The following is a 27,595-nucleotide window of genomic DNA, read 5'->3' on the forward strand; positions in this document are numbered from 1 at the left end:
TGGCCTGCTGTGTGGTCAGCCAGCACCCAGGAAGCAGGGATATCTCACTGCTTCCCATTGGGGAGCCTCAGACCAAGGATAGACCCTGCTCTTTAGGTCTGGCTGGGTTGGCGGGGCTCGGGCTCCCACAGACATCTTTCCAGAGCTAGGACAGTGGATTCAGCTGAGTGGAGTCAGGGGACTAGAGAAGCCAGTGTTCGGTGGATTCCATCAGCATTTCTCCGAGTGCACAGACCTGGAGATGCTTCCTAAAAACTCAGACACCTGGCCCCCACCTGGGCCTGCAGAATTTGGCATCTTTGGAGAGTGCGGCCCAAGATTCTGCAGTTTAACATGTCCCCTGTGATTTTGCCGCACACTCTGGTGTGAAGTCCTCTGCTGTCTGCCAGCCGGCCACTGTCATGGTCACAAGGTCTCACAGGACATCCCACTCTGAGCATCCAGCCTCCCCCAACCCACCACCAGCCAGCCTGTGATGCCCCCATCCTCATCCTGGCCCCCCACTGGGGTAGAGAGAAGGAGGGGCTTCTTGGATGTTCCCTGCAGGGCACTAACGCTTTGCTCTCCCACAGGCCATGGCCATGGGCATGATGACCGAGTACTACCACTTCATCTTCACCACACTGGTAACGTACCTTCGGGTCCTGGCATGGGTCAGGGTGGGGCTCCCTCAGAACAAGGTCAGCCTCGGGGGGTGGGGGGAGGACAGTTGCTACAGGAGATTCAGACTGGACTTGCTTCCTAAGGCTGTAGGCGTAACCCCAGACAAGGGCACAATTTGTCTCTGTGGCCCACCCACTTTGAGAAGGGGCATCATGTTGTGAGTAAGGGTAGGGACTCTAGAACCTGCCGGTGTGAACACAAGCCCCTCTGCCTGCTGGCAGAGAGACCTTGCAGAAGTCAGTTCTTCCTCTGCAAAATGGGCACAGTCGTGGCTCCTGCCTCCTAGGACTGCTGTGGGAACTGAGTGGGTTCACGCACTGATGCACTGAGGGCAGTGTCTGGCTCGTGTGAAGCGCTGTTATTAGGACAATGACCCCTGGCCCCTGGCCCACGCACCTCCACACAGGTCTCAGGCCTCATGCAACAGTAGAAGCCGCCACTTTGGATTCCTGCAGCATCCACGCCTAAGTCTGACCACTCACCGTCAGCCAGGCCAGCCCACCTGCAGGCTCCAGATGGGTCTTGTCCAAACCGTGAGAACATTTAGGACCATTTAAACCCATTAGGATAATTAGCTGTGGTCTGAGATCAGCAGAATAAAGAGATCCCTGTGCCAAACGGGCACCAACTCCCAGCCACCCTGTCTTGGAGCCAGATGCCCTCAGATGTCACTGGGCCCCAGGTGGACTCTTCTGCCCAGCCCAGGTCTGGGGCAGGTGACAGCATCTTTAACCATCCTGGTGATGCAACCATCTCCTGAAACCTACATCAGACTTGCTGCTGCAGTCCTGCAGGCCTCTAGCTGTGTTCATTCATTCATCCAGCACCTGGCTAACATTCCTTACCCAGGGCCTGTGCTCGGCTAGGTGTCTCAGGATGCCTGATCCTGAGGCCTGCCCTCAAGGAACTCCCATCCTGTCCAATCTGCATCTGTACGTCTAACTCATTCAGCAGACTTGTGCTGTTACACGCCTGGACAGATTGCCGTGGGGCACAGTAGAAGGAGGCATCAGATGCCACAGGGCTGGTGGAAGGTGGGGAATTTCAGACTGCCTTTATAGGAAAAAAAAATGCTTGAACTGGGCCTTGAAAGGTCAGAGGGAATTCACTAAGGAGAGAAAGGAATGATATTCCACAGAGAAGTTACAGCATAAGCAAAGGTCAAAGACAGGTTAGCTCTTCGAGGTTCATTCTGGTTGAGTCAAAGTGTCAGTTGCTCAGTCGTGTCTGACTCTTTGCGACCTCATGGACTGTAACCCGCCATGTTCCTCCATCCATGGGATATTCCAGGCAAGAATACTGGAGTGGGTAGCCATTCCCTTCTCTAGGGGATCTTTCTGACTCAGGGGTCTCCTGCATTGCAGGCAGATTCTTTACCATCTGAGCCATGCTCCTTTATGTACTAGTTGATTGCCAGCACCAATTGTGTTCATCTCTTCCCAACTCCATATTCAATGACATCACTCAGGTAGCTTGAAATTAGCCATGGCAGGAGTATTCATACTACAGAAGTTGGCAGATGCTACAAATAAAAGACACTTTCCTACCATCCCCTGACAGCTGGTTATTAAGCATTTCCCAGCGCACCAATGCCTCTCTGCACCCCCAGCCACTATACCCTGTACTCATGTCTGAGTCACCTTGCTCCCTCTCCTGATCCAGTGCTCAGATCTGGGGACCTGCCAGGAGCCATGGTGGGAGAAAGGGATTCTGGAAGCTGGTGACTGAGACCAGGCATCTTCTTTCCCAATTCCCTTTTGGAATTCTATTCACCCAAGCTGGCTTCTCTCCTGGGAAAGTCATCGGAGGCTGGGGATAAAGCCATCAGATCCCCAACATTCCATCTGAAGCTAGAAGCAGGGAAAAGGAGCAAGTCTGGGAAGGTGGGCACATTCCAGGGATCCCAGGCTCTCTCTCCAGGTGTGGCAGCCCTAGCATTCCCCGACTGCGCTCCTTGGGTGCTGAGACCTCTGCACCCATAGAGGTCCTCCCTAGCCCTGTGCTAGCTCAACACATTCTTCCCACACTTCCATCCTGCTGGCTCACCTCCCTGAGTCTTTGCCACTCTGAGTTGCTGTAACAGAGCCTTGGAGTCCCCGTAAGAAAATACGAGGGAGGAGCAGGCAGACCTCCTGAGGTAGCCATGGCCCCCTCTACAGACCATGCCCATCCCTGCTTCGCATTACTGTCCAGCACAGTGATGGGAGAGCAGGCCTCAGAGGCACAGATAAGGATGAGAGTTGCTGTTCCACCACCTCTTGGCTGTGCCTGTGGGCAGATTGCTTAACTTCCCTGGACCTCAGTTTCCTTGCCTTTAAAATGGGAATAATTCTGATGCCTCTAGGCCTCAGGGGTTTCTTTGGTGGCTCAGACAGTAAAGAATCCACCTGCAATGTGGGAGACCAAGGTCAGTTCCTGGGTTGGGAAGATCCCCTGTGTTATTCTTGCTGCCTGGAGAATCCCCATGGATAGAGGAGTCTGGCAGGCTACAGTCCATGGGGTCGCAAAGAGTTGGACATGACTGAGGGACTAAGCACAGCGCACAGTTAAGCCTGAGATCCCACATTTAGCCTCTTTTGGTCTCACTCAAGTAACCTCAAGTCACTAGGAACTCAGGAATGAACTATGAGGCCGAAGAGCAGACATGGAGAGTCGTTCTGGATCCAGAGCAACTCTGAACATCATGGGGTTTATGGTCCAAACCTCTGCCCTGAGACTCAACCAAGGTTTTTCATTCCCCTCTCTCTGCCTGTTCTCTGCCTGTTGCTCCCTCCCTCCTCTCTCAGCCTCAGCTCCTTCCTTGTGATCTCTGTTCCCTGGAAACTTCAGCTTATCTCAGCTGCCCTGGGATTGTCACATCCCAACAGACCATCCATTCGGTCTCTGCCACTTTTCAGCATCTCTTTCTCTGAGTGTTATCTGCCTTTCCCAGGTCAAATTTCAGACTGGCCAGGTGCCAGTCAGGGCAGTATATAGGCATTCGGGGCTGGACAGTTCCTTCTGGAATATCCTGCCCAGGATACAGAGTTTAGCATCCCTTCCTCACTTATTGATTTCCAGGCTTGATGACAAATAAATGCCATCCCCACAGTTTCTAAAGCCCCAAGGATAGGGACTGAGTCATCAGCCAGATTGTAGCAACCCCCCAGGAGGTGACCCCCTTGGCTGGTCAGCTGAGGTCTGACGGTGGGAGGCAGAGTGCGGTGGATTCACAGAATCCAAGGCTTGGCCACCAAGCAGAAGGACTGGGACACTGAGCAGTCCCTTTCGAAGTGGCAGGAACAAAATCCACAGATCTCATTCCCTGGCGCTGAGTACTGCCCCCTCATCCACTGTGTCCACACAGGACCTGTGTTTAAGTCCTCTCTGGGCCTTGCTCCCAATCCTGGCTCCAGAGAGTCTATTAAAGGCATCTCCACCTGGCTCACGCCCTCATTCCAAGACCAGAGAGGTGTCCCCTCAGGGAGCTGAAGCTTTGAACTCTCAGCCCCATGGTCTGACCTGACCTTCTAGGCAAGACTCTGGGGAAGGTACAACCCTGGTGACTCGGGTGGCTCCTCACATCAACCGCACTGCGAGCATGGGGTCAAGGTTGGAGGTCCCAGAGGGAAGGGCAGGGCCAACGTATCCTTGCACGCTGGGGCAGTATCCTATTCGCAGAGAGTGTCTGCTTTCCCTAAATTTTTATGTTTTTGTTTGTTTTGGGGGGTTCGGGGGGTCTTTGCCTCAAAGCATGTGAGATCTCAGTTCTCAACTAGGGATCAAACCCACACACCCTGTAGCAGAAGCTGGAGTATGACCACTTGACCACCAGCGAAGTCCCTGCTTTCCCTGCTCTTACATATCCTCCGTTCAATCTTTCATTTACTCACTATCCAGCAGCCATATACCTACGCTCTCAAGGCCCCAGGTACCGAGCTAGACTCTTAGGTGAGGGGTGGGGGTTGTCTAGAGGCAGATCCAACACAAAGTTCAGCAGCTGGTGGGCTCCCTTTGTGCATATGAGAATCAAGGATAGTGCCCAGTCTGCCTCTGTATCGCCAGTGATCAAACAGAGCCTGGAATACAGTAGGCGCTCACTGATGCCTGAATGAATGAATACAATACAAAGTAGAAAGTAATCGGTGAAATCAGCATCCTCATCATAGCAAGAGTGAAGACCATGCACTCTGGGGCCCGTCTGCCTGAGTTAGAATCGAGATTCTTCCACTTACATGGGCAAGTTACTTCACTTCACTGTGCCTCATCCCCATCTGTAAAATGGCCACAGCAACAGTACCGCCTCGTACAACTGTTAGGCTGAGCATTAAGCAGGTATGTTGACATCAGTAAAGCCCTATGGAAAGTGCGTGGCATTTAGCACTACTGCTGCTGTTAAGTCGCTTCAGTCGTGTCCGACTCTGTGCGACCCCATAGACAGCAGCCCACTAGGCTCCTCTGTCCCTGGGATTCTCCAGGCAAGAATACTGGAGTGGGTTGCCATTTCCTTCTCCAATGCATGAAAGTGAAAAGTGAAAGTGAAGTTGCTCAGTCGTGCCCGACTCTTAGCAACCCCATGGACTGCAGCCTACCAGGCTCCTCTGTCCATGGGATTTTCCAGGCAAGAGTACTCGAGTGGGGTGCCATTGCCTTCTCCATTTAGCACTATGTAAGAGTTAAATAGATCATTAAAATAACTCCTGCTTATATTTTTTATGTGCTCAGCACACCCCATTTCATCCAAAATTCAGAACAACTAGGAAGGTATGACTTTTCCAGTTTTACAGACAAGTAGAAACTGCGACTCAAGGAGTCTACTCAGTAAGAAAGGGGAAGAGCAAGGATTTTGACCAGCTGGGGGCTGTCCGACTCCAAAGCCCTCTGCTAGGCTTGTAGCAAGAGCCTTCAGGCAGTGTCGCCTGGCTTCCTCTGGCTGGCTCAGGCTCAGATTCCACAGGCCATGATGGTCCAAGCATTACGTGATTAACACTAATGGGGGGGACAAAGCCTCCACAAATCCCTGCAGCACCCACACTTCACAGGTTCTAAAGCCCTTTCTCCACGTTGCTGATTTTCCTTTTCACAGGGCAGTTTGTGATTGATGGGGAAACCTGGGACCAGAGAGGTTGAGTGAGCTGCCCCGAGCCCCACAGCAGATCAATGACAGAAACCTTGGCTCCTGACTTCTTTTCCAGCCCACTGCCCTCCCTCCCCTGACCTCTCTGAGGGTCAGGGAGAGCCGATCCTTCTAGAGACACAGTTGCTACAATATAAACAGTTCTGCAGTGGAATATGCATGTGTGTTGGAGGGGGCAGGTACCAGGGCATCTCCCAGAAGCTCCCCATATGCCAGGGCATCAGCTATGTTCCCTGGGTCCCCACGTTCTGCTTCTAGTTCCAGGTCCAAGGTCCTCCTTCCAGCTTCATTGGCTTAGGAGCCTACCTCGTGATTCTGCCTCTTGGTGCTCATTGGTCAGTCCTGGCTGGATTTGGGAGGGCAATGGCATTTGACATTTATCTTCTTTGCTTTAGGAAACCCATGTCACCAATTCCTCGCCTCAAAATAATTCTCCAAACTTGCTTCTCCCACGCAGAAGACATTTTAATTACCCCAGCTGCCATTATCTGTGCCAGCCAGCTTTGAGCCATTCCCAGATAACCCCACGTTAATCAGCCCCAGCTGAGCCCCTGGTCCATGTCATGTGTAGGTAAAAGCCTGGAGGTGAAAAAAGAATTATAATAAATTAATAGATAAGCAATCACAATTAATGCCACTTCCCGGCAATAACAGTTATATCATGGGAAAGATATTTTCATCTGTCATTCCTTAAGGCGATGTTTTCCGAGCTTCAGCTTCTACCCAGTCAGACCCATGGGGTGCTAATGAATTAGTCTATTATGTTATGCTGAATGTTTCTAAAAGGTCCCTCGTCGATACTGAATTCAATGTGTCAACATTTGGCATGGAGAACAGCAACTTTTTGCCAAGCAGCAAGGTTGTGCACAGTTCACTGTGTACAGCACATGGGGTCTCAGCCCAGGGCAGTTTGGACAAAAAATTGTAGCCAGACAAAGAGGCCTCTTTTCCAGCTCCCCGTTGTCACTGCCCTCATGTCACATGGATGGTGGCACTCGGTGCCACAAGCCTTGCAACACTTTGCAGCTGAGCCCAGGCTCAGAGTGACGGATGAAGATGACCCCAGCAGCGACACCCCATCATGCCCCCTCCCAGGCTGTGATTGGCCACAGCCACTGTGTGACTGTCAGCCAACCCAGCGCTGCATCTGGAAACTGGAAGGGCTGACGTCGCCAGCACCCGAGCCCCACCAAAGCCAGAGATGCTGCCCTCCCCACTAAGTCCAGAGGGCCTCTGGTCCTCAGGGAAGTGAGCCAAGTCAGGGAGGCCCTAGGTAGACTCGTGATGGGCATCTTTCAGGCTTTGGGTATCAGCACTGAGTTGGAGAAGAGGCTGAGCCTCATTACAGAGGCAGAGGGAGAAGGGCGCCCCCTGGGGGCAGAGCTCAGCTTTTCTTCTGTGTCCCAGGCAATTCAGCTCTGGCCCCAAACTTGCATTCACCACTCTACAAAGCAAAATCCCTCCATCTCCCCAGACCCACCTTCTTCAAAGGCAGTTTAGGGAAGATCTGTCATTTCTAAAGCAGTCCCTTGAGGGGCTCATCCACCACCCCAGGGAATTTACCAAATCACCCCTAACTTCTAGCCCCATAGAAAGCTCCCTCTGAGAGTAGGTTATGAAATTCTACTCTCTCATTTCCAGGCTCTTCCCAGAGAGCTACCCAGCCAGCTGATCCTTCTATCCACTTTGACTGATGGGAGTATTTGGTATGGGAGCTTCTAGGGGAGACAGATGCAGACATAGAGAGTTCTCATGAGTGGGATGAAAGCCAAAATGTCCCAAGATAAGAGCAGAAGCACCTTTGACCCACCTGATCATGTGTATCTAGAGTAGTAATCACGGGAGGCTTCACAGAAGAGGTGACACTTGAGCTGAATCTCAGAGTGAACCCACTCAAGAAGGGTTGAGAAGACAGATGTTCCAGCCCAGAGATAGACAGAGCACACACAAAGACACTGGCACAGAGAAGCTGCATGATGGGGAAAGGGGCCACGAGGAATGGGGAAGGGAGGCGAAAATGGTTTGGTGCTCCTGGGGCGAAAAACTGAGAGGCGGTGGGAAGAAAAGCGAGGCTGGAGGGGTGCAGAGCCTGGCAAACTACACTAAGGAATTTGTGCTTTATTCTGAGAAGGCAAGAAGAAGCCATTGAAATATGCCAAGCAAGGGAGTGGCAGGGTTGGGTTTATCCTTCAGAAAGACCCCTCTGAATGCCATGTAGAGGGTGACTGGAATACCCAGTGGGTGGGAACTGAAGGCTGGTCATGGGACAGAGGGAGGGCTTGGGAGCTGGCAGACTCGTTTTGACACTGTTGCTCGCAAGTGTATAACTGTGAGCAAAAGACCTAACCTCTCTGTGACTGAGTTCCTTCCTCTAAAATGGAGTGATAATAACACCTTTCTTGTAAGGCGGAAATGTACATTTAGTGAGTTAGTATACATAAGGCACTTAGAAACTGTTCTGAGGTTTGTAGGTGCTCAGTAAATGTTAGTTCAATGTGATTGTTTTTATATTGCCAAGAGGGGTAAGGCAGGAAGGATGCAACTCAGGTCTGCTCCTCTCCTCCAAGAACCCAGTTGTGTCGTGGGGGGCAAGTCAATTAGCTTTCACAACCTGCTGCCAGAGAAGGCAGAATATGAATATTTATCAGCACTTGTGCGATGTCTGCCATGCACCAGACATGTTCTAAGTATGTCTATTAGCCCATTTCTTCTTCAGGATGACCCTATGTGGCAGGTACTATTTTCATACCCATTTTGCAGATGAGGCAGGTGAAGTAAGGAGAGTAGATGGCCTGGCCTCACAATCTATGCTCATAACCATCACCTGGGGCTGCCCAGTGAACCATTCTCAGGGAGCAGCTGTGGGAAGAGAGGCCTCTTTCCTGTGTGTCCCCTGCCTTGCTCTCCATCTCTGACTCCACAGGTCTCCGCTTCTAAGCCCAGAGCCATCTCTGTGTGTTTCCCGGTCAGGAGTAATAGCTTAGATGAGCGGCTTCTCAAAACACATGTTGCAGCCCCACCCCACATTCTCAGTGGCCCGTACTTTCCAAAACAAGTTCTCCAAAAGCAATTCTGATGCGTGTCTTGTGTTTGACAACCACTGGGGACATAAACACAGGAAGTTTTAAATAGAACAGATACTATGTACTGGTAAATGCATACTACCAGCTATCCAAAAGTGGGGAAAACCCAGGTTTGTAATGCTTGCCAATTTTCATTGTGTGCATTCTTGTACTATGGCCAATGTCAAGCTACCAACGAATGTCACTGAACATAGTTGGGAAGTGTTGATGATTAGCTCTTACAAGCCGATGGGAGCCAGCTCCAACGCCCCACTGAGCTGGACCTGGGAACAATTTCTGCACTGCTTCCGTGAGCAGTGTGACCTTAAGGCGAGCCACGTCACCCCCTCTGGTCCGTGTTTCCTCTGCAAAAAGGGAATACTATTGAATACCTACTTTACAGGGGATCGTGAGAATCAGATGACACACTCCACTTGAAGGGCTGAGCACAGTGCTCACCCTCCACTCACTCCCCACTGAGACTGGGGCCACACAGACACCCTCTGGCCAATTCCATGGGGACTCCTCCATCTACTTCCGCCCAGCCCCTCCCCCATCCCAAATCCTGGTCTTGAATCAGGGCCCCATTTGAGCAAGGCTGGGACTAAACTTTCTTTCCTGGGCTCAAAACTGCCCCCAGCCTCTCCCCTAATCCCTAAACTCTTAAAGGGGAAACCAATACTGTGTATTTCAGAAGGAAGCCAATTGGAATTACAGGAGGAGTTCTGCATGAATTAGGAACATTTTGCCTGGAAAATCCCATGGATGGAGGAGCCTGGTAGGCTGCAGTCCATGGGGTCACAAAGAGTCGGACACGACTGAGCGACTTCACTTTCACTTTTCACTCTCATGCATTGGAGAAGGAGATGGCAACCCACTCCAGTGTTCTTGCCTGGAGAATCCCAGGGACAGGGGAGCCTGGTAGGCTGCTGTCTATGGGGTCGCACAGAGTCGGACATGACTGAAGCGACTTAGCAGCAGCAGCAGCAGCAGAGACCAGAGAAGACCAGCTCTGTGGGCTCCAGGTTTTATCCCTCATTATTTTTCCATGAACCATCATGGATTTAACTGAAGCTGGGACTGTGATGGGGCCAGATGTTTCTCCTGATGACTGCAGCCACGGACCATTCTGACCCAGCATTGGATGGATTGACTGAGTTGAGGGACCTGGGAAAGATGATGGGCCAGGTTGCGGGGGTGGGGGGTGAGAGCGGAGGAGAGAGAAGAACAGTGGAAGGCAGCTGGATGGGAGGAGAGTGTGGAAAAGAGCAGACAACAGATGAGGAGGACCTCAGACCAAGACCTTAAGACTCATTTTCCCTACTAGTGGAATGAGGCCCATCTAGATTATCAGCGTATATGTTTCAAAAAGTAACATGACTCTTATGCAAATATAGAATGAACAGGAGTCCAAGATGTATTCAAGTCATGAACAAAGGAGCCAGTAGGATGACAACGCCTGCTCAAAGAGCATTTGAAGGATTGAGTATTTATAGGTATTCGGTGTAGGGAGAACATCAGATAAGTCAGCTAAGTTAGGTACAAAATGGATTAATGTCCTACAGGGCAATAAAACCACCAGCTTGGGGATTATCTTTTCTATGGGCAAAAGTCTACACATTAACTCAGGATCTGGGCCTTTAACCAGCGGCTGACAGTGCAGTCAAACCCAGGTGAATTCTCCCAGAGAATCGCACAGTCCCCGGAGGGCCTGGCGAGCAATGTGTCCACGTGACATTGGAAGGACGTGCTGGTCTCCATCTTCCTTATCTCCAAGTTTGGGAAGTTTTTCTTTCTTTTCTTCTTTCTTTTTTTAAAATTGGAGGATAACTGCTTTACAATGTTGTGTTAGTTTCTGTTGTACAACAACATGAATTAGCTATGCTGCTGCTGCTGCTGAGTCACTTCAGTCGTGTCCGACTCTGTGCGACCCCATAGATGGCAGCCCACCAGGCTCCCCCGTCCCTGGGATTCTCCAGGCAAGAACACTGGAGTGGGTTGCCATTTCCTTCTCCAATGCATGAGAGTGAAAAGTGAAAGTGAAGTTGCTCAGTCGTGTCTGACCCTCAGCGACCCCATGGACTGCAGCCTACCAGGCACCTCCGTCCATGGGATTTTCCAGGCAAGAGTACTGGAGTGGGATGCCTGAATTAGCTATATGCATACATAAATCCCCTTCCTCTTGGACCTCCCTCTCACTACCCCCATCACCCCTCGAGGTCATCTCAGAGGACTGAGCTGAGCTCCCCACACCACCCACCTCCTGCCATCCCTTCTCAGCCTAGCATCTGGCTCCGCCCTCTGCAGCCAACCCCCTTCTTCCCCCCTGCCCCCTCCCCTCACCAGCTCATGATGTCCCAGAGCTGAAGCTAGGTTGCCCCCATGCATTAAGACCTGTCTTCCCAGCTTTTAGACCCCTGCACCAAACTGGATGTGACTTGGCCAACATGCTGACTGCTCCTAGGATGCAGGGTGTCAGGGGGCCTGGCTGGTGATGTGAGGTCGAGGAGAGAAAAGAGGGCCCTGTACTCCTTCAGTCCCAGGCACAAGAGTCAATTTTAATTCTTTTTATTGAAGTATGGTTAATTTACAACATTGTATAAGTTTCAGGTGTACAACAGATGATTCAGTTATGCGTGTGTGTGTGTGTGTGTGTGTGTGTTTGTGTGTGTGAATCACTCAGTCGTGTCAGACCCCATGACCCCATGGACCCGTCAGGCTCCTCTATCCAGAGAATTCTCCAGGCAAGAATACGGGAGTGGGCTGGAGATCTCCAGGGGATCTTCCTGAGCCAGGGATCAAACCCTGATCTCCTGTGTTACAGGCAGATTCTTTACCATCTGAGCCACAGGGAAGCCACCTCAGTTATGCATATACACCTATATATCTATCCTTTTTCAGCTTCTTTTCCATTATAAACTATAAGACAATGAATACAGTTCCCTGTGCTATGCAGTAGATCCTTGTTGCTTATCCGTTTTATATATAGTAGCGTGTATCTGTTAATCCCAAACTCCTAATCTATCCCTCCCCCGCTCCCCATTTGGTAATCATAAATTTTTTTTCAGAATAGACTATTTTAAAATATCCTCTTTGGGGAAATAAAATCTTCCCTCAGCTTCCCTCTGGGTAACTTGGAGATGCCCAGACCCAGTGCCCTTTGTCTTCCCAAAGGAGGCCTCCCCCATCAAAGGAAGTGACGGTCATGACCATTATCACGCTTCTTTGCTGTTCCAGGCTGGGCATTTCATATGAACTGCTTCACTGGGGCCTATAAAGGAGGCACAATCCCCGTTTTGTAGATGAAGAAACATGCTGAGCCGTGTGTCTGAGGTCCGGCAGTAAGTCCGTGGGGTCAGCCACCAGGCAGCTAGGTCTGGCTAACTCCAAGAGCAGAGCCCCCATGAGTGCTCCATCAGTGCCCCCTGAGCCTCCACCCCCAGAACTCTGCAGGGAGCTACAGCTGCTCTGGGGCCCCAGTAGGGAGTGTGGGAGGTAGGGCTGGAGCTCACAGCTGTGTCACATCTCTGTTTATTGAAACTCTCTCTGTCAAGGATCTTTACGCTTTAGACCTGGAGCCCTACCGCTACTCGGGCGTGAACCTGACGGGATTCCGCATCCTCAACGTGGACAACCCTCATGTCTCGGCCATCGTGGAGAAGTGGTCCATGGAGCGGCTGCAGGCGGCTCCCCGGGCAGAGTCCGGCCTGCTGGATGGGGTGATGATGGTACTGACGCTGGATGCGCCAGACCCGGGGGCTCCCCTCCCTCCCTCCCTTCCTTCCCTTCTCTCCTTCCTCCCTGTTTCTTTTTTTCCCTCCCACCACTTCCCTTCTTAAGACTTACACTGCATCTGCTAGACCTGAGGCCAGGGGCCAGGGACACTCAGGAATCAGACGCAGGCCCCCTCCCCCCACCCAAGTACGGGAGTGCAGGCATATAAACAGGTGGTCACAGAGAGTGGGGACAATGTCCTGGATGCAGAGGACTTTTAGCTGTGGTGGGCAGGAAGCTGGGGAGGCTGGAAAGGTGAGCGTGTGGACAAGGCCAGGCAACAGAGAGACGCCGGGGGTGGAGGGCCTGGCAGAGAAGATCTGAGCTGCAGAGGGAGGGAGTCAGGTGTCTGCAGAGCTGCAGAGACACCCCAAGCCTGGCCTCTCATCAGGAGCCAGGACAGGGCCTTTCCCTCTCCAAGACACCATGCTTTTGGCGAGGGAGATAAAGGGAGACAGGGAAAGGTGGGCTGAGGACTCTCAGGGCCCGAGCCACTCTCAGGCAGCCCTGGGCTTCCCCTCCAGACGGACGCGGCCTTGCTGTACGATGCCGTCCACATCGTGTCTGTATGCTACCAGCGGGCACCCCAGATGACCGTGAACTCCCTGCAGTGCCACCGGCACAAGGCCTGGCGCTTCGGCGGCCGCTTCATGAACTTCATCAAGGAGGTGAGTGGCCCCTGCACTCACCCCCACCAGGGCCATCTGCTGGGGCCACAGAGCAGTCAAGGGCCCAAGTTTGGGAGTCTAGTCCATGTGAACTTGGGCCAGAGCTGTTTCCTCAGGTGCAAATGGGCTCAGCAGGGACCAGTCTTACAAAGTGACAGAGAGGTTGCGTCCTTGGCACACAGTAGGTGCTCAGTGGGTGGTTGGCATTGTCAGCAGGACACAGCCTGGGCCTTAAACAGCTGAGCGTCTTTGCCTCCAGCTGTGTGGCCTCAGGCAAGCTAGTGTACCTTGCTGAGTCGGGTATGAAGCATGCCCATCTCCTGCAGATGCTGTGAGGACAAAATGAGACATCATGTGGATGAGGCTTAGTGCTGAGGGCAGAGGCGGCTCAGTAACTCGTAATCAGCCCCACAAACTCCTCTTCACATCATGGGCCCATCAGCCTGTGGTCCCTAGTGGGACCTGGCTCTCCTGGCACCATGGCAACTGTGAAGTCCCATCCGGCTCAAAAAACCAGAGAACATGTCCTGCTGCTGAGAGGATGAGCATGGAGACACACAGTGCCCACGTTTCCTTTCAGACTCTCCATCACTGTTGTCCTTACAAATGCAGAGTGTATTGTTCCCATTTTACAGATGGGGGCACACAGGTCTGGGTCTGTGCCCTGGCTCCAGGACAACAAGCTGTGTGACTTTGGGGAAGATGATTAACTCTTTGATCCTCAGTCTCCTCAACTAGTAAGAGTCCCTGCCTCAAAGCATTGTTGGAAAAACAGTGTAAAAAACTGTAAGCAAAGCACATAGCCCAGGACTGGGCAGAGTCAAGTCCCAGTAATGGTAGATGAGGAAGGCACATAGGGGTGAGATCTAGGTGTGTAGGGGCGAGATCTCTGGGTCAGAAGGAGTGACCTGTCCAGGGCAATGTCAAGTGCACTTAGGAGAAGCCCCCTAGGAGGGCTTTGCATAGACCACGTCTTTGTAGCCATCACAATGAACCAGGAATGAAGCAGACTGCCTTGAGAGTTCATTCAATTCATTTATTCACTAACTATGTGTGTGGGTCTGCTGAGTGGCCAGCACTGAGCCTGTGCTGGGGATCCAGCGGGGTTAAAACAGACTGGCAACTGCATGCACAGAGCTCACCGCCTAGGGAAACGTCAATCAAGGTATTCCATTAGTGAATGCAATCCCTTGACAAATGAAGGCAGCACAATGAGGGGAAATAACAAAGAAATTCACCACTCAGCAGACAGGATTGCTCCCCTAGAGATCCCAGTTCACCATCACTGTTTGGGACAAGGGCAGTAACACCTCCTGTATTTTAGAACAACACTAAAAGGCATATGGCCTTAGAGTCTGATACACATACCTTTGGGCTTGTCTCTGCCTCTTCCCAGCTGTGTGGTTTTATACAAATTCCTGGACATTCCCAAGTGTCAGTTTCCTCACCTGGCAAACCATGTCCTAGTCCCAGTGAGGGAGCAGTTAAGTCCTTGGTACGGGTTCCCTCACACCTAGAAGAGACTCCGGTGTCAGCTGTTTCGGTAGAAGAGGACCATGAGGGTTCCTTCTCATCCAACCCCTCAAAACTGTGGAGGCAGGCTGATGGTCCAATGCCCTGAGCGAGGCCTGGCTGGCCTGCACAGTCGTCAGCTTGTTCTTGGGGAGCACGGAGGCCTCACACCCCACCCCCTGAGCCTCCTACCTCTGCAGGCCTCCAACCCAGTAGCCAGAGACTGGCGTGGGTTTCTCAGTGACCGGGGCCACAACTCTAAGACCCTTAGGAGCCACACATAAGTGACTCTGAAACTTAACCACTTTTCAGCGGTGTGATCTTAGACAAGCTACTGAACCTCTCTGTGCCGCTCCGGCACAATGGAGACAACAGCAGTGTGGTCGTAGGTGAGTCATGATGTGTGAAGCGCTTAGGGCAGTGCCTGGCACAGAGCAGATGCTGAGCGGCTTGGCTGCTGTTACTATTTCTATCATCACGACTGTCTTCGCAGAGGCTTCTTGCTCCCCGGTGGGTTTCTAGCTACAGAGGATCTCCAGGCCACAGAGCTTCAGAGAACCCCCTGGAGTGCTCGAGGCTCAGTCCTGAAGCCCCAAAGGGAGCAGATGGCTTGCAGAGCAGAAAGGCGCCTCCCACCCCAGGACTGACGGGCCCTGCTGGAGTGTCCACTCTCCTGTTTCCTGGCCCCAGCCCAGTGAACAGCCCTCACCACACACTCTCCTTCACACAGTACTTTCAGAAACATCTTTGTCTCAACTCCATGTGGGGGAAGTGGAGACTGAGGCCCAGAGCAGCTGTGGGGCTCCCCGATGGCCCTACAGCTGGCCACCCCCAAGACCCAAGCCCGCTGCCTGAGCCCAGCACCCGGTCTTCCCTCAGACCATTTCCAAGTCTCCCGTCTCCCCATCTGACTGCGTGACAGTAAATCATTTTAAAGACTTGGCATTTCCGAGAGGAGCTGGAAAATACCAGGCCGGAGTTCAGAGCTTGTGAAGCATCTTTCATTTAGGGAGTCCTGCGCGGCAGCTGAAAGGGGCGGGAGGGCTGGGAAATGTCACGGGGCGGAGCTCCCGCGGCCCCCTGGCCTGGCCCTGCCCCTGCCTGCCCGCCCACAGACAGGCCGCACACCTGCTGACATTTAAGTCCTCTGGAGCTGACAGGGAGGAAGGCTTCCCTCCCGCGCAGGTCTGAAGACCTGCCATGATTTCCCCAGGGGCCCGGGGAGATAGCCTCAGGGGGCGGGGCCCAGGCAGAGAAGGGGGGAGGCGGAGGGACTGGGAAGCCTCAAGGGAGCGGAGCTTCCCTGTGAGGTCATACACAGTGGCCTTCACCTTCTCTGATGCATTTTTAACTGAAGTAAAATAGTGTATGGCCTTCCTGGTAGCTCAGAGGTAAAGAATCCGCCTACCAATGTAGGAGACGCGGGTTTGATCCCTGGGTCGGGAAGATCCCCTGGAGGAAGGCCCGGCAGCCCACTCTAGTATTCCTGCCAGGAGAATCCCATGGACAGAGGAGCCTGGCAGGCTATAGTTCATGGGATTGCAAAGAGTCGGACAGAACTGAGTGACTAAACAAGAACAAAACGGTGTATAACATGTAAGTTTCAGGCATAGGACATTATAGCTCCACATCTGTGTATGTTACAAAGTAGTCCCCGCTGAAGGTCTGGTTACCGTCCATTATATACAGTTGACCCTCCACACTTTATGCCCACCCCCAACCCGGTGCCTCACTGTTAACCACCAATCTGTTCTCTGAATCAGATGCATCTCTAAATCTCCATCCCCAAGTCCAGTCGGCAGTTTCCTGGGCTTCATAAACTGCCCCCACTCAGCTTGGACACAGTGACCCCAGCCCTTCAGCTCTGCTCAGCACAGAGGGGATCTGCCTGGCACCACCATTACTTGGGACCTGCAGAGCTCAGCCTGTCTTTGAGCCTCAGTGGCCATGACTGTAAAATGGGGACAATCATGACACCCACCTGATAGGACTGTGATGCGAACCAGATGAGCTCATGCAGGGAAGTTAATCATGGACGAGCCTTCTGTGATAGGTGTCTACGGAGGTGGCCCACGTGATCATCCTCCCCTCTGCCCCCAGCCAAGGGCCAGCCCTAATCCAAGGGAGCCCCACAGGAGGAAGGGACAAAGGAGAAATCATAGCTGGGGCTTTGTGTTCCAGGCACTGTGCTAAGCCCTTGATACACCTTTGTCACCGCCTGTGAAATAGGTTATTGTCCTCTTCCTGAAGCTCAGAGAGGTTGGATGCCTTATGCAAAGTCCATGTTCCACCCACTTTTGATTTCCAGCCCCCTGGAGCCCTTCGAGGTGCACCCCTCTGCCTGAGCTAGCAAAACACATGCCATCTACACCCTTATAAGACTTTACAGTGCCAGACGGCTGCCCAAGTGCTCGGAGATTCCCATGGATTTTAGCTTCGGTCTACAGATGGGCCTTCAGGGATCCAGGAACCCATAAACTTGTGTATTATATTCTGTAAGCTTGGGTGCTGGGGAAACTTCAGCCATGGAGAGGCTATGGAGCCTTCTTCAGAATCTGCAGGGATCATGACCCCAGTGGGGTGAGGCACCTACTGAGCCTGTCTCCCAGGGCTTCTGCAGAGGCTGCATGGGGTGAGTGGCAGGAAGGTCCTTATAGCACTAATGCTCTAGGCCCACAGAAGAGGTATTGGCTAGAAGGGCCGATGGCAAACTTTCTGTACAAAGGGCCAGATACTGAATATTTTGGACTTTGCAGACCAGGGCTTCCCAGGTGGCTCAGTGATAAAGAATCCGCTTGCCAATACAGGAGACGTAGGTTCGATCCCTGAATCAGGAAGATACTCTGCAGTAGGAAATGGCAACCTACTCCAGTATTCTTGTCTGGAGAATTCCATAGACAGAGGAGCCTGACGGGCTACAGTCCATGGTGGTGGCATACGTACCATCTAATGGGTGTCACAAAGAGTCAGACACAACTTAGGAACTAAATAAAAGCAACAACAGACTAGACAGTCTCTACTGCAGCTATTCAACTCTGAAGCTACAGCACAAAAGCAGCCAGAGACAACAGGTAGATACACGGGTGTGACTTTAACAGGAAATGGATCCATGTGTATCACCAGACATCATTTCCCAATCCTGGCTTTAGAAGACGGAGCCTTTCTCAATTTAGACCCGTTCCTTCTCTGAACCTCTGCCTGCCTCTCTGTTAATGATGCTAAAAGCAAGAAAAAGTAGAGAAAGCTACCATTTATTCAGGGCTCAGGTTGTACCTATGGACATGAATCTGAACCAACTCTGGGAGACAGTGAGGGACAAGAAGTCTGGCATGCTGCAGTTCATGGGGTTGTGGAGAGTCGGACACGACTTAGCTACTGAACAACAAAAACAACAGGTTGTACCAAGCACCATTCTCAGTTTTTCATGAGACTTACTTCATTCTGCCCTCATAGTGTTTTGGTGAAATGGGTACTGTTATTAGTTCCATTTTACAGATGAGGAAACTGAGGCAGCAAGGCAGAATTAAATCCCCAGGTCACACAGCTAACTGAGGTTGGACCCTGTATTCTGACCCCAGTTTTTAACTGGGACATGAGTGGAGTTGAGGTGAGAGACCTGCTCTGTCACCCCTGGCTCTCTGGGGGTTATTCTGTCTGGTCCTACAGCCAGAGCTGGCTTGGCCTCTTGACTTTCTGCCCCTCGGTAGGTCTCACCTGCCACAGTCTACCCACTTGCCTCTTTGCCCCTCCTTGGGGACCTGACATGGACTGGACTACCCCCTTCTCATGGCTTCGAGGCAGGGGCTCATCTGAGCGCATCTGAGATCGATGTTGTACACGAGAAGGTGCAAGTGTAAAGCTGGCTAAAGAACATAATAGAATTTATGGAAATCGCTGGCTCGCACCACAGCCCTAGCAATGATGGAGGTGATTATTAATTAATCATGGTCTTGGGGGAACAGTATCAGTGCAAGGAGTAATTAAAATGAAGCATTATACAGTTGTACCGAATGATGATTTATGAGCCCGAGGAATTGCCGATCTGCCCTCTCCCCTCCGGCAGGCTCAATGGGAAGGATTAACTGGACGGATTGTTTTCAACAAAACCAGTGGCTTACGGACGGATTTCGATCTGGACATCATCAGCTTGAAGGAAGACGGCTTGGAGAAGGTGTGTGAGCTCAGCAGTGGGGGGGCGGGCCAAGGAGCAGGGGCTGTTAAATCCCCCACGACAGATCCCAGGCAGAGACCCTGAGAAAGAGGGCAAGACCCCATCCAGCTGCCCCCTCGGGGCTCAATACGACCCGGTGTGGCCACTGCCTTGGCCCCTCTTGGCCTTCTCAGCCTGGAGGGGTGCAGAACCCAGTAGCCTGGCCGTGGCAGATATTCAAACGATCACCCTGTCAGCAAGGGCCATCAAAGAGATGCTTAACCTGGGAAAGGTTCATGGGACAGATGGATTGTCTCTAAGTCCTCTGTCATGGGGCAGAGGGACAGACGTGTCCTTGGGTAAGAGAAACTCTCTAATGACTTATGGATGCCTGCCTGGGGAGTAGTGAGCTCACTGTCCCTGGAGACATTTCAGCAAAATTGAACAAAGGGATTGCTTGTCTGGGAGACTGGAGGTGATTCTTATCCTTGGATAGAGGTTGAAGCACATGGATTCTGAACTCCCCATGCTAAGCTTCTAAGGCCTCTGTGATTCTGGGAATTACAAGGAAAGCAAGCCCACAGGGCTGGCCTCCCATCCGGCTACCAAAGAAATATTCGTAATGGGGCCAGTTCTGACCCTTGGGAGACATAAGCAATATTGTGACAAAGTCAGGCTGCTGGGCTGAGAAGGAGATTTAACATCAGCCCTGATTCTCAGCATTTCCTTGGACCTCAGGGCCAAGGGCTCAGCCACACCCCCTGGTCCCTGGGAGCCACCAGGGCACATCTCCAACCCTGGGAGAGGGGGTGTATAAAATGCAGAAGTGGAGGGGCCGCCCCTGGTGCCTGTGATCCTTCAGGGGCCCTTGATTCCTCTCCTATCTTCCCCTGCCCTCCCTGGTCCAGGTCTCTTCTGTGGATTTTTTTAACACCCCAACCTGGCTTGCCACTTCCACTCCTGGACCCTCCATCCATCCCAAATGCACACAGAGATGAAGCTACCCGATGCACAGCTCCACTCTGCCCTGGGACTGTGCGTGGCTGCCCAGTGCCGAGGCATTCAGCATCTGCCTCTCACCCCAGCCTTGAAGACTCTCCAGGAAATGCCCCGATTTCCTCTCCAGGACAAGTCTCCACTGCCCCCCAAATATTCCTCAAGGCCCAGCCACATCCCTCCCTCCCGCACCTCCAGGCCTTTGCCCATGCCATCTCTCCGGTTATAGGAATGGCCTTTGTCTCCTTGGTTCGTTCCCACAGGCACAAACCCAGCTCTGCCTGGGTTGTACTTTGTGGCCAAGGTGATGCCATTTAGTCCTGAGTTTCCCACGGACTCGTGGGGCCACTGTCCTGGGGCCAGGTGGCCAGGACAACCTCACCACTCCCCTTATAGCAACAGTCCCCTAAGGACAAGGTGCTATACCCCCTCTTCCTAAGATGATCCAGCCCTGTTGGTCTAACTCTTCAAACTATGGCTTATCAAGCGCTCTGCCAGCTCCTATTTAGACTCCTGCAGTGCTGGGAGCCTGCTTCCCCCTCTGGCAGGACCACTGTAATAGTTCTCACTCGAGTAGCTGTCTCATTTTTGCTCTCTCAACTGTCCATCTCTGGGGATAGCCTAAAATTCTAAGGATGGCAATTAGATGGCATGTATGCCACCACCTCCCACTCTCGTATCTATGGCAGGCATCAGTAATCGCCCATCAGAGCACTTTTGCCATCTGAGCCTACCCGCAGCTCCTACCAGCCCTCCAGCAACAGCAGACAGACCACAGCTAATACTCAAGAAAACCTCTCTACTATACCTAGACACCGGCTGACCTGCAGAGGCCCCACCAGAGGCTCCTGGTCACAGCCTCCCAGATAGTGGGCAGAGAGTCTCTGAAAGCTGGGTCCTCCTCAGTCTTAACTGTTCTCCGATGTCCATGGGAGATAGGGTAGGAGTTCAGTAGCTGCTTGCTGGAGCAAGGGTTCCTGCTGGTCACCAGGCTGCCAGCCAGCTGTTTGTTGACAGCTTTCTGCACCCAGACCTGCCACTAGGGTCCCTCATGCTGGGGCTGGGCTCTGCGCTTGGCCCCCTTGAGAGAAGAGCCTGTTTGATGCTGTCTGATTGTTTTCTCTCCTCTGGGCTCTGGGGGTCTGCACAGAGAAAGATGCTGCCCAGAGAGGGTGCTGAGCCCCCAAACACAGACATTCTGCCTCTCGTCACTTCTCTCTCATCACTTCTATTTACTAAGCCGGGTCATAGCTGATCCAGCCAGCTCCAGCCAGTGGCTTTGGGGGGATTAAAGCAGAATTACCCAAGCATAATTACATGTCTCTCTGCTATCTGCTTTGCACAGCTCTCTTAATGGGATGTTTGCATTCGGCCTCCCTGTTTAATTGATTAGGTTTCCTGAGTGCCGTCCCCCGAGCCCCCAAGCAACTGGGCCAAGGACAGGATGGTCAGGCCAGAACCTTCCTTGAGAGGTGCTGATATGGGCACAGAGAGGGGCAGAGTTGGATCCCAAAGGCTCTTCAAGAGACCCAGGGCTTGAGAACCATTTGTAAACTTGATCTTCCCTTGCCTCCTTCCAGCCCCAGGCCTGACGTCCACAAAGGCACTATGGGAACAGAGATTAGGCCACCTCAGCCAGAACATCTGCCAACTTTAGGTGTAAAAGTACAAAACAAATTCCCTTCAAATCCAATGGCATCCACTGCCCTCTGTGAGGGTGTTCCATTCTGTCTGCCACCCCCTGAAATAGCCGCAAAGACCAGCATCCTGCCCAGACTGAGTTCCTGCGCAAAACACATCTCCTTCTCCTTCCACACATGCCTAGGGAACATCTCCCTCGCTCCAGGCCCTCTGGAGGGCATCTGGCCCCAGAGCTGGCACAGGCTGAGACCCAGTGAGTGAGCAGCTGGTGCCCAACTCTTCCCTAGGAGGCGGGAGGCCGCCCCCCACCCCCAGGCTTGGAATGACTCTGACCCAGGGCAGGACCTGACCCTAACACTAACTTGACTTCATGGCATCCGCTCCACCCCAGGCTGGCTTCCACTGTGCTCCCTGGGCTCTCCTTATATTCCTCTTCTCCCTCTGCATTTCCCTTCCATCTGGGATGGGTTTGCCAGCAAATGGGGAGGGAGGAGAATTCAGGAGACTCAACATCTCGGGGGCTTCCTCTGGGAAGGAGGAAGGCAGCAGGGCTGTCAGAAAAGTTGGCTCAAAACTTGTCAGCAATGACGATGCTCCTAAAAGGTGGGAACAAGATGAGTTGCTTGCTGATGTGAAGAGAGGGTGGAGACACTGTGGACTCAGCCCCTGTACTGCATCGTCTGTCCATCCAGGTGGGAGTGTGGAGTCCCGCTGAGGGGCTCAATATCACGGAGGTCGCCAAAGGCCGAGGCCCTAATGTCACCGACTCTCTGACCAACAGGTCTCTCATCGTCACCACCGTACTGGTAAGAGCTGCAGCCCTGCAGGAGGCCCCCTGTGAGCTGGGAGATGGGCTGGCCGTTGGGGATAGAGGGACCCCTGCATCACCCCGCCCCGCATAGACCAGCTGCCTCTTATGGGGCTGCTGAGAGGCTGGAAGATGAGGGAGGGGAGCTGAAGGAAGCTGGAAACACTGAGGGTCCCTCAGAAAGCCCCCAGAGAGAAGTTGAAACATAGCAATACTGCTCACAGTCACAGGTCAGAGACACCAGGAGGTAACTGGGCTGTCTCTTCCCAAAGGTAGAGCGGGCCAGCCCTCCTGCCTGGACCTGCTTGGCCAGCCCCTGCTCCAGAGGCCTGCCTGTTTGTATCCCAGCCTCACCCGCTCCCTGAGCCCCTGATGCCTGTGCGGGAGCTGTGGGAAGGAAGGAGGGGTGACCTGCTCTCTGCACCAGGACCTGAGTCTGCTTCTTCCAACCCAGTTCCCAGGAAAAAGGGCCTTCCCAGCAGTCCCCCACCCCAGCCTGGGAGGTGCTATGGTCATACCCAGGGAGCCCAGTGGGTGCGGTGGGCCCTCACACATGCCACCCCCACAGGGTCCTGACCCAAGTGCTCCTGGCCATGGCCATGACCATTCTCCCTGTCCTCCTCCTTCCACTGCCCGGGACTAAATAGTGTGTCCTTCTTCTGACCATTTCAACCCAAGGAATTGCTCCAGGGGTCTCCCGAGCTCCGTGCATCTTAGAGCTCAGGGTGAGCAGGATGCCCAGGCAGTTGGCCTCCTTTGGCCACCACTGTGCCCACTCCATGTGCACCAGCCCCTCCTGGAAGGCCTCCAGGGTGTCCACAGGTTCAGGATGCACAGTCTCAGAGGCACAGCACTGCTCCTGGGACCCATGCTGGACCAGGGGGCAGCCCGGTCACAGCCCAGTGTATTCTGACCAAAGACCCTTTGAGGACAGTCTGGCCCCGGTCAGCTTCTCCGTGTAATGAAGCAAATATGTTTGTCAGGACCACGTGCTGAGGATATTCTCAACCAAAAAGAAAGGAGCTCAACCCAGTTTGGAGCACTTAGAGTAAGGCTGTCACAGGATGGAGCCTGGGAGCAGGGCTGGGAACCTCACCCCGGGCCTCCTGGCACTCAGACAAGGCTTGTCCCGCCTGCCTCCCGCCAGCGGCAGCCCAGCCAGGCCCTGTGCCCTCTCTCTAGTGCTGGGTATATGCTCAGTGACTGGGTGTTGGACACCATGGACGAAGAAGGGATATCACATTCCATTCTCCCAAGAATCCAGTGAGCAGCAGACTCCAGGGGCACTATCAGCATCTGAGGAGCGATTTTAACCTCTGAATCTCATCCTCAGTCTCCAGGCTTATGACTATTAAGACGATCCACGTTAAAGGTGATGGAGACCTAAGAGTTCTGAACATGTTGCTGATGGGGCCAGAAGGAGAAGGCTGGGGAGACACCTCCCCACCCCCACCTTTTGGGAGTGAGACCCCCCACAGTATCTTCCCCAAAACCATACATCCTGCCTGCCTTTATTGATTGACTTTTGGTTAACTAAATAAAATACAAATATCAAACTATAAAACCAGTAAGTCAAAAGATCTCATCAGGAACAGGGGAAAAAGTATAAAAAATAAATTAAAGACTAAAAATAAAATAAGCTATAAAGATATATTGGACAGCACAGGGAATATAGCCAATATTTTATAATAACTATAAATCGGGTTTAACCTTTAAAAATTGTGAATCATTATATTGTACACTTATAAGTTATATAAAAATAAAAAAGAATAAAGCAAAAAAGATTAAAAATAAAAAGACATAAATAAAAGGAGCAAAAGGGATAGAAGGAAGAGTGATGAGCAATTAAAGGAATATTGATGTGGATAAAAATAGAAAGGATAAAAGGAGAGTTGAAAGAGGACAAAATAAAGGTTAAAAGGAAGGTAATAAAGAGAGAAATGAAAATAAGGGACGAGATTAAAAGGAAAGCTACCCAGAGAGAGGAAAAATTAAAATAAATAATTAACAGCTCCAGCTAGAGAAGGTGAAAAATGTAAAACCGAAATGTCAGAAAGCAAAAGGATAAAAGTGTGACAAAGCTAAAATATAAAAGGGTAAAAATAAAATAATAAAAAGGTGGTAAAAGATTAAAAGTGGAGCTGCATAAAATGTGAGATATAAATAAAACACTTTTCAGAAGACAAGATTAAAAAAAGGTAGAACTGGTATTCTTGGAGAGATTAGGAGAGATGATTAAATGAACAGAGATGATTCAGCCACAAAACAATACTCTCACGTAACAGGAGAGCTAAAGATAATACAGCAGAAGGATGCAAAATACACACCTTTCAAAGACCACAGGTTAAATTTTATTAAAGTGGCAGGAGCCTGGTTTAAAGGGTGTAAGACCCTTCCGCAGAGCCGCAGGACATTTATGTACACCCCCAGGGGCAGAATCCCGCAGACTTCCTGTGCTCTTCTCACAGGTTTTTAGCCAATACTATGGGGGAGCCTGGTGGGCTGCCGTCTCTGGGGTCGCACAGAGTCGGACACGACTGAAGCGACTTAGCAGCAGCAGCAGCAGAAGCTTCCTTGATAGATCAGTTGGTAAAGAATCCGCCTGCAGTGCAGGAGATTCCAGTTCGATTCCTGGGTTGGGAAGATCCCCTGGAGAAGGGATAAGTCTACCCACTCCAGTATTCTGGCCTGGAGAATTCCATGGACTGTATAGTCCATGGGGTCGCGAAGAGTTGGACATGACTAAGCAAATTTCACTTTGACTTTCAGAAGCTTCTTTCAGGGCTTCCCAGGTGGCACTAGTGGTCAAGAACCCCCCTGCCAATGCAGGAGACATGAGACAAGGGTTCCACCCCTGGGTGGGGAAGATCCCCTGGAGAGCGGCATGGCAACCTACTCCAGCATTCTTGCCTAGAAAATTTCATGGACAGAGGAGCCTGGTGGATTACAGTCCATAGGGTTGCAAAGAGTCAGACACGACTGAAGCAACTTAGCACACACATGGAAGCTTCTTGCAGAGGTCCCAACCTACTGCATTCACTTGCTCACTGAGGGTCCCACCCGCAGCATCCTGCTGGCTCCCAGCACCCTCCAGAGAAGGAGAGAAGCCCCCTTGGCCGGCAGCCTGGACACAGCTCCATCTGTCCCCCTGCCCCTCATCTGGGCAAACATGAGCCCAGCAGTTCTTGGGGACATGCAAGAGTGACCAGAACACAGCAGTCAGACTGCGAGGTGCTTAAGAGACTCAGACCTTTGCATTTGAGTGCTGGCTGTACTGTTCTCTAGCTCTACGATCCTGAGAAATTGCTTAGTCGATCTGTGCCTCTCTTTCCTCATCTGCAAAGTGAAAGTGAAAGTGAAGTCGCTCAGTCATGTCCGACTCTTCGCAACCCCATGGACTGCAGCCCACCAGGCTCCTCCGTCCATGGGATTTTCCAGGCAAGAGTACTGGAGTGGGGCACCATTGCCTTCTCCGTCATCTGCAAAAGAGAGGTGATAATAATTGTATCTACTTCATGGAGTTGAAAGAATGAATGATTAAATAGCATACATGGCCCAGGGGACTTCCCTGGCAGTCCCGTGGTTAAGATTTCACCTTCCCATGCAGGAGATATGGGTTCGATCACTGATCGGGGAGCTAATATCCACATGCCTCATGGCCAAAAAACCAAAACAGAAAACAGAAACAATATTATAACAATATTCAGTGAAAACTTTAAAAAATGGTGCACATCAAAAAAAAAAAAAACCTTAAAAAAATAAAGAAAAATAAATAAATGGTACAGAGTGGATGCTGTCAAGTAATGGCTGCTGTTGGTATTATTGATTACAGATCCAGTCCCCAGTAAGCCCAGGTTTAATACAGTAAGCACAGTGAGTGTTCTAGAGAAAACCTCTGCTTCCGTCCACAAGCAGCATCCTGAACGTCCCTGAAGATTGAGCCCTGACTGTGGTCACAGAGGTTATCTCTGTCTAGCACAGGATGCATCATACACGTTGAGCTAGGGTTTAAATGACTTTGAGACCTGGATCACTGCAGACCCCACCACTCCCTCTTGCTTACTCTTGGCTGCTTCTTATACAGGCAATTCCTGACTGGTCCCTGAAAGCCCTAGGGTGTGAGCCACTCTCTAGGCTCTCATCTCCTGCTGATACATAAAACTCCGCATTCCAACCACCACCTCATCCCCTGCCCCGGAGGAGTTCTGAGCCCCTAGCACTGACATTGTGATAATCCCCTCCCTCAAACTCCTTTGCCTTGACCCGAGACGTGGCTACTGACCCACTTGAAACAGATATCCCACCATCTTAACCACATTATGCAGTGTCAGATATTCACATGGCCTGGGAGTGAGCCATGATCCAGCTCTCTCCAGCCCCACTGCCCAGAGATCATGGGGAATTGGGTCTGCTTCTTCCCTGAGAGAAGCCCAGTCTTTCCTGGAGGCGGGAGGGGGACAGAGGATGTGACACACAGCCTTCAACTGGTCTCCAAGAAACTCTCTGTGTCCAGCTGAAAATGTCCTCGGGGTCCCCTGAAAGTCTCAGCATGGTCTGCATGTCCCAGAGCCGGGGGTGGGGTGGGTGGGGCTGTGATGCTCTCAGCCTAGGCTTTGGAGGACAACACTACCAGTTGTGTGGAGTGGCCCAGGCTGGCCCAGCCCAGCTGCTCTGGGAAAAACCCCAACCCCAAGCTTGGCAGCCTCAAAGCAGGGCCAGCACCTTCCACAGAGAGTACTGGCCCCTGCCTCTCTGGAAGTGTGTTGTCAGGGCAACGGTGCTTTGAGTGACAGGCCGATACCAAGCCTGAGTAAAGGAACATCCGCCAGCTTTGCCCCAGAGAACAGGGCTGTACCTGCACCCACGCTGAGGGGGTCTCTCCTCCTCTTCTGGTCCCTAAAATCTGGATGTGGCAAAAAACACAGGGAGATGTAGGGGCTGCCCCCAAGCTCCATCTTTTCTCTCCCATCCCGAATCCCGGGGTTAGGTGCTAAGGGCTCATTACCCTGGAAACACAGATGGACAGAGCCTGGATCCTGCCCTCTCTGGCTCAGCAGAGCCACAGGCTCTTCCCCCTTCTTGGGGCTGAAGCAGCAGCAGCAAGAGGCTGGAAGCCTGCCCTCCCCGCCCTCTCCTTGCCAGGCCCCAGCTTCTGCTCAGGTTTCCCTCTTCCATGAGCTCATGAAAAATTCATCTGCCCAAACC

At 52.1% G+C, this 27,595-nt stretch overlaps 1 protein-coding gene across 1 annotated transcript in view; it reads left to right on the top strand.

Moving 5' to 3' along the window:
- GRIK3 (glutamate ionotropic receptor kainate type subunit 3) overlaps nt 1–27,595 on the top strand; it is a 255,576-nt gene that overhangs the window by 178,541 nt on the left and 49,440 nt on the right. The window contains exons 5-9 of the mRNA XM_006077572.4: nt 573–626; nt 12,396–12,569; nt 13,140–13,283; nt 18,859–18,966; nt 22,275–22,388. Coding sequence (XP_006077634.1) covers nt 573–626; nt 12,396–12,569; nt 13,140–13,283; nt 18,859–18,966; nt 22,275–22,388 — 594 coding nt within the window. The remainder of the gene's footprint in view (nt 1–572; nt 627–12,395; nt 12,570–13,139; nt 13,284–18,858; nt 18,967–22,274; nt 22,389–27,595) is intronic.

Source organism: Bubalus bubalis, chromosome 6 (assembly GCF_019923935.1).
Source record: "Bubalus bubalis isolate 160015118507 breed Murrah chromosome 6, NDDB_SH_1, whole genome shotgun sequence".
In the NCBI taxonomy this organism is placed as follows: domain Eukaryota; kingdom Metazoa; phylum Chordata; class Mammalia; order Artiodactyla; family Bovidae; genus Bubalus; species Bubalus bubalis.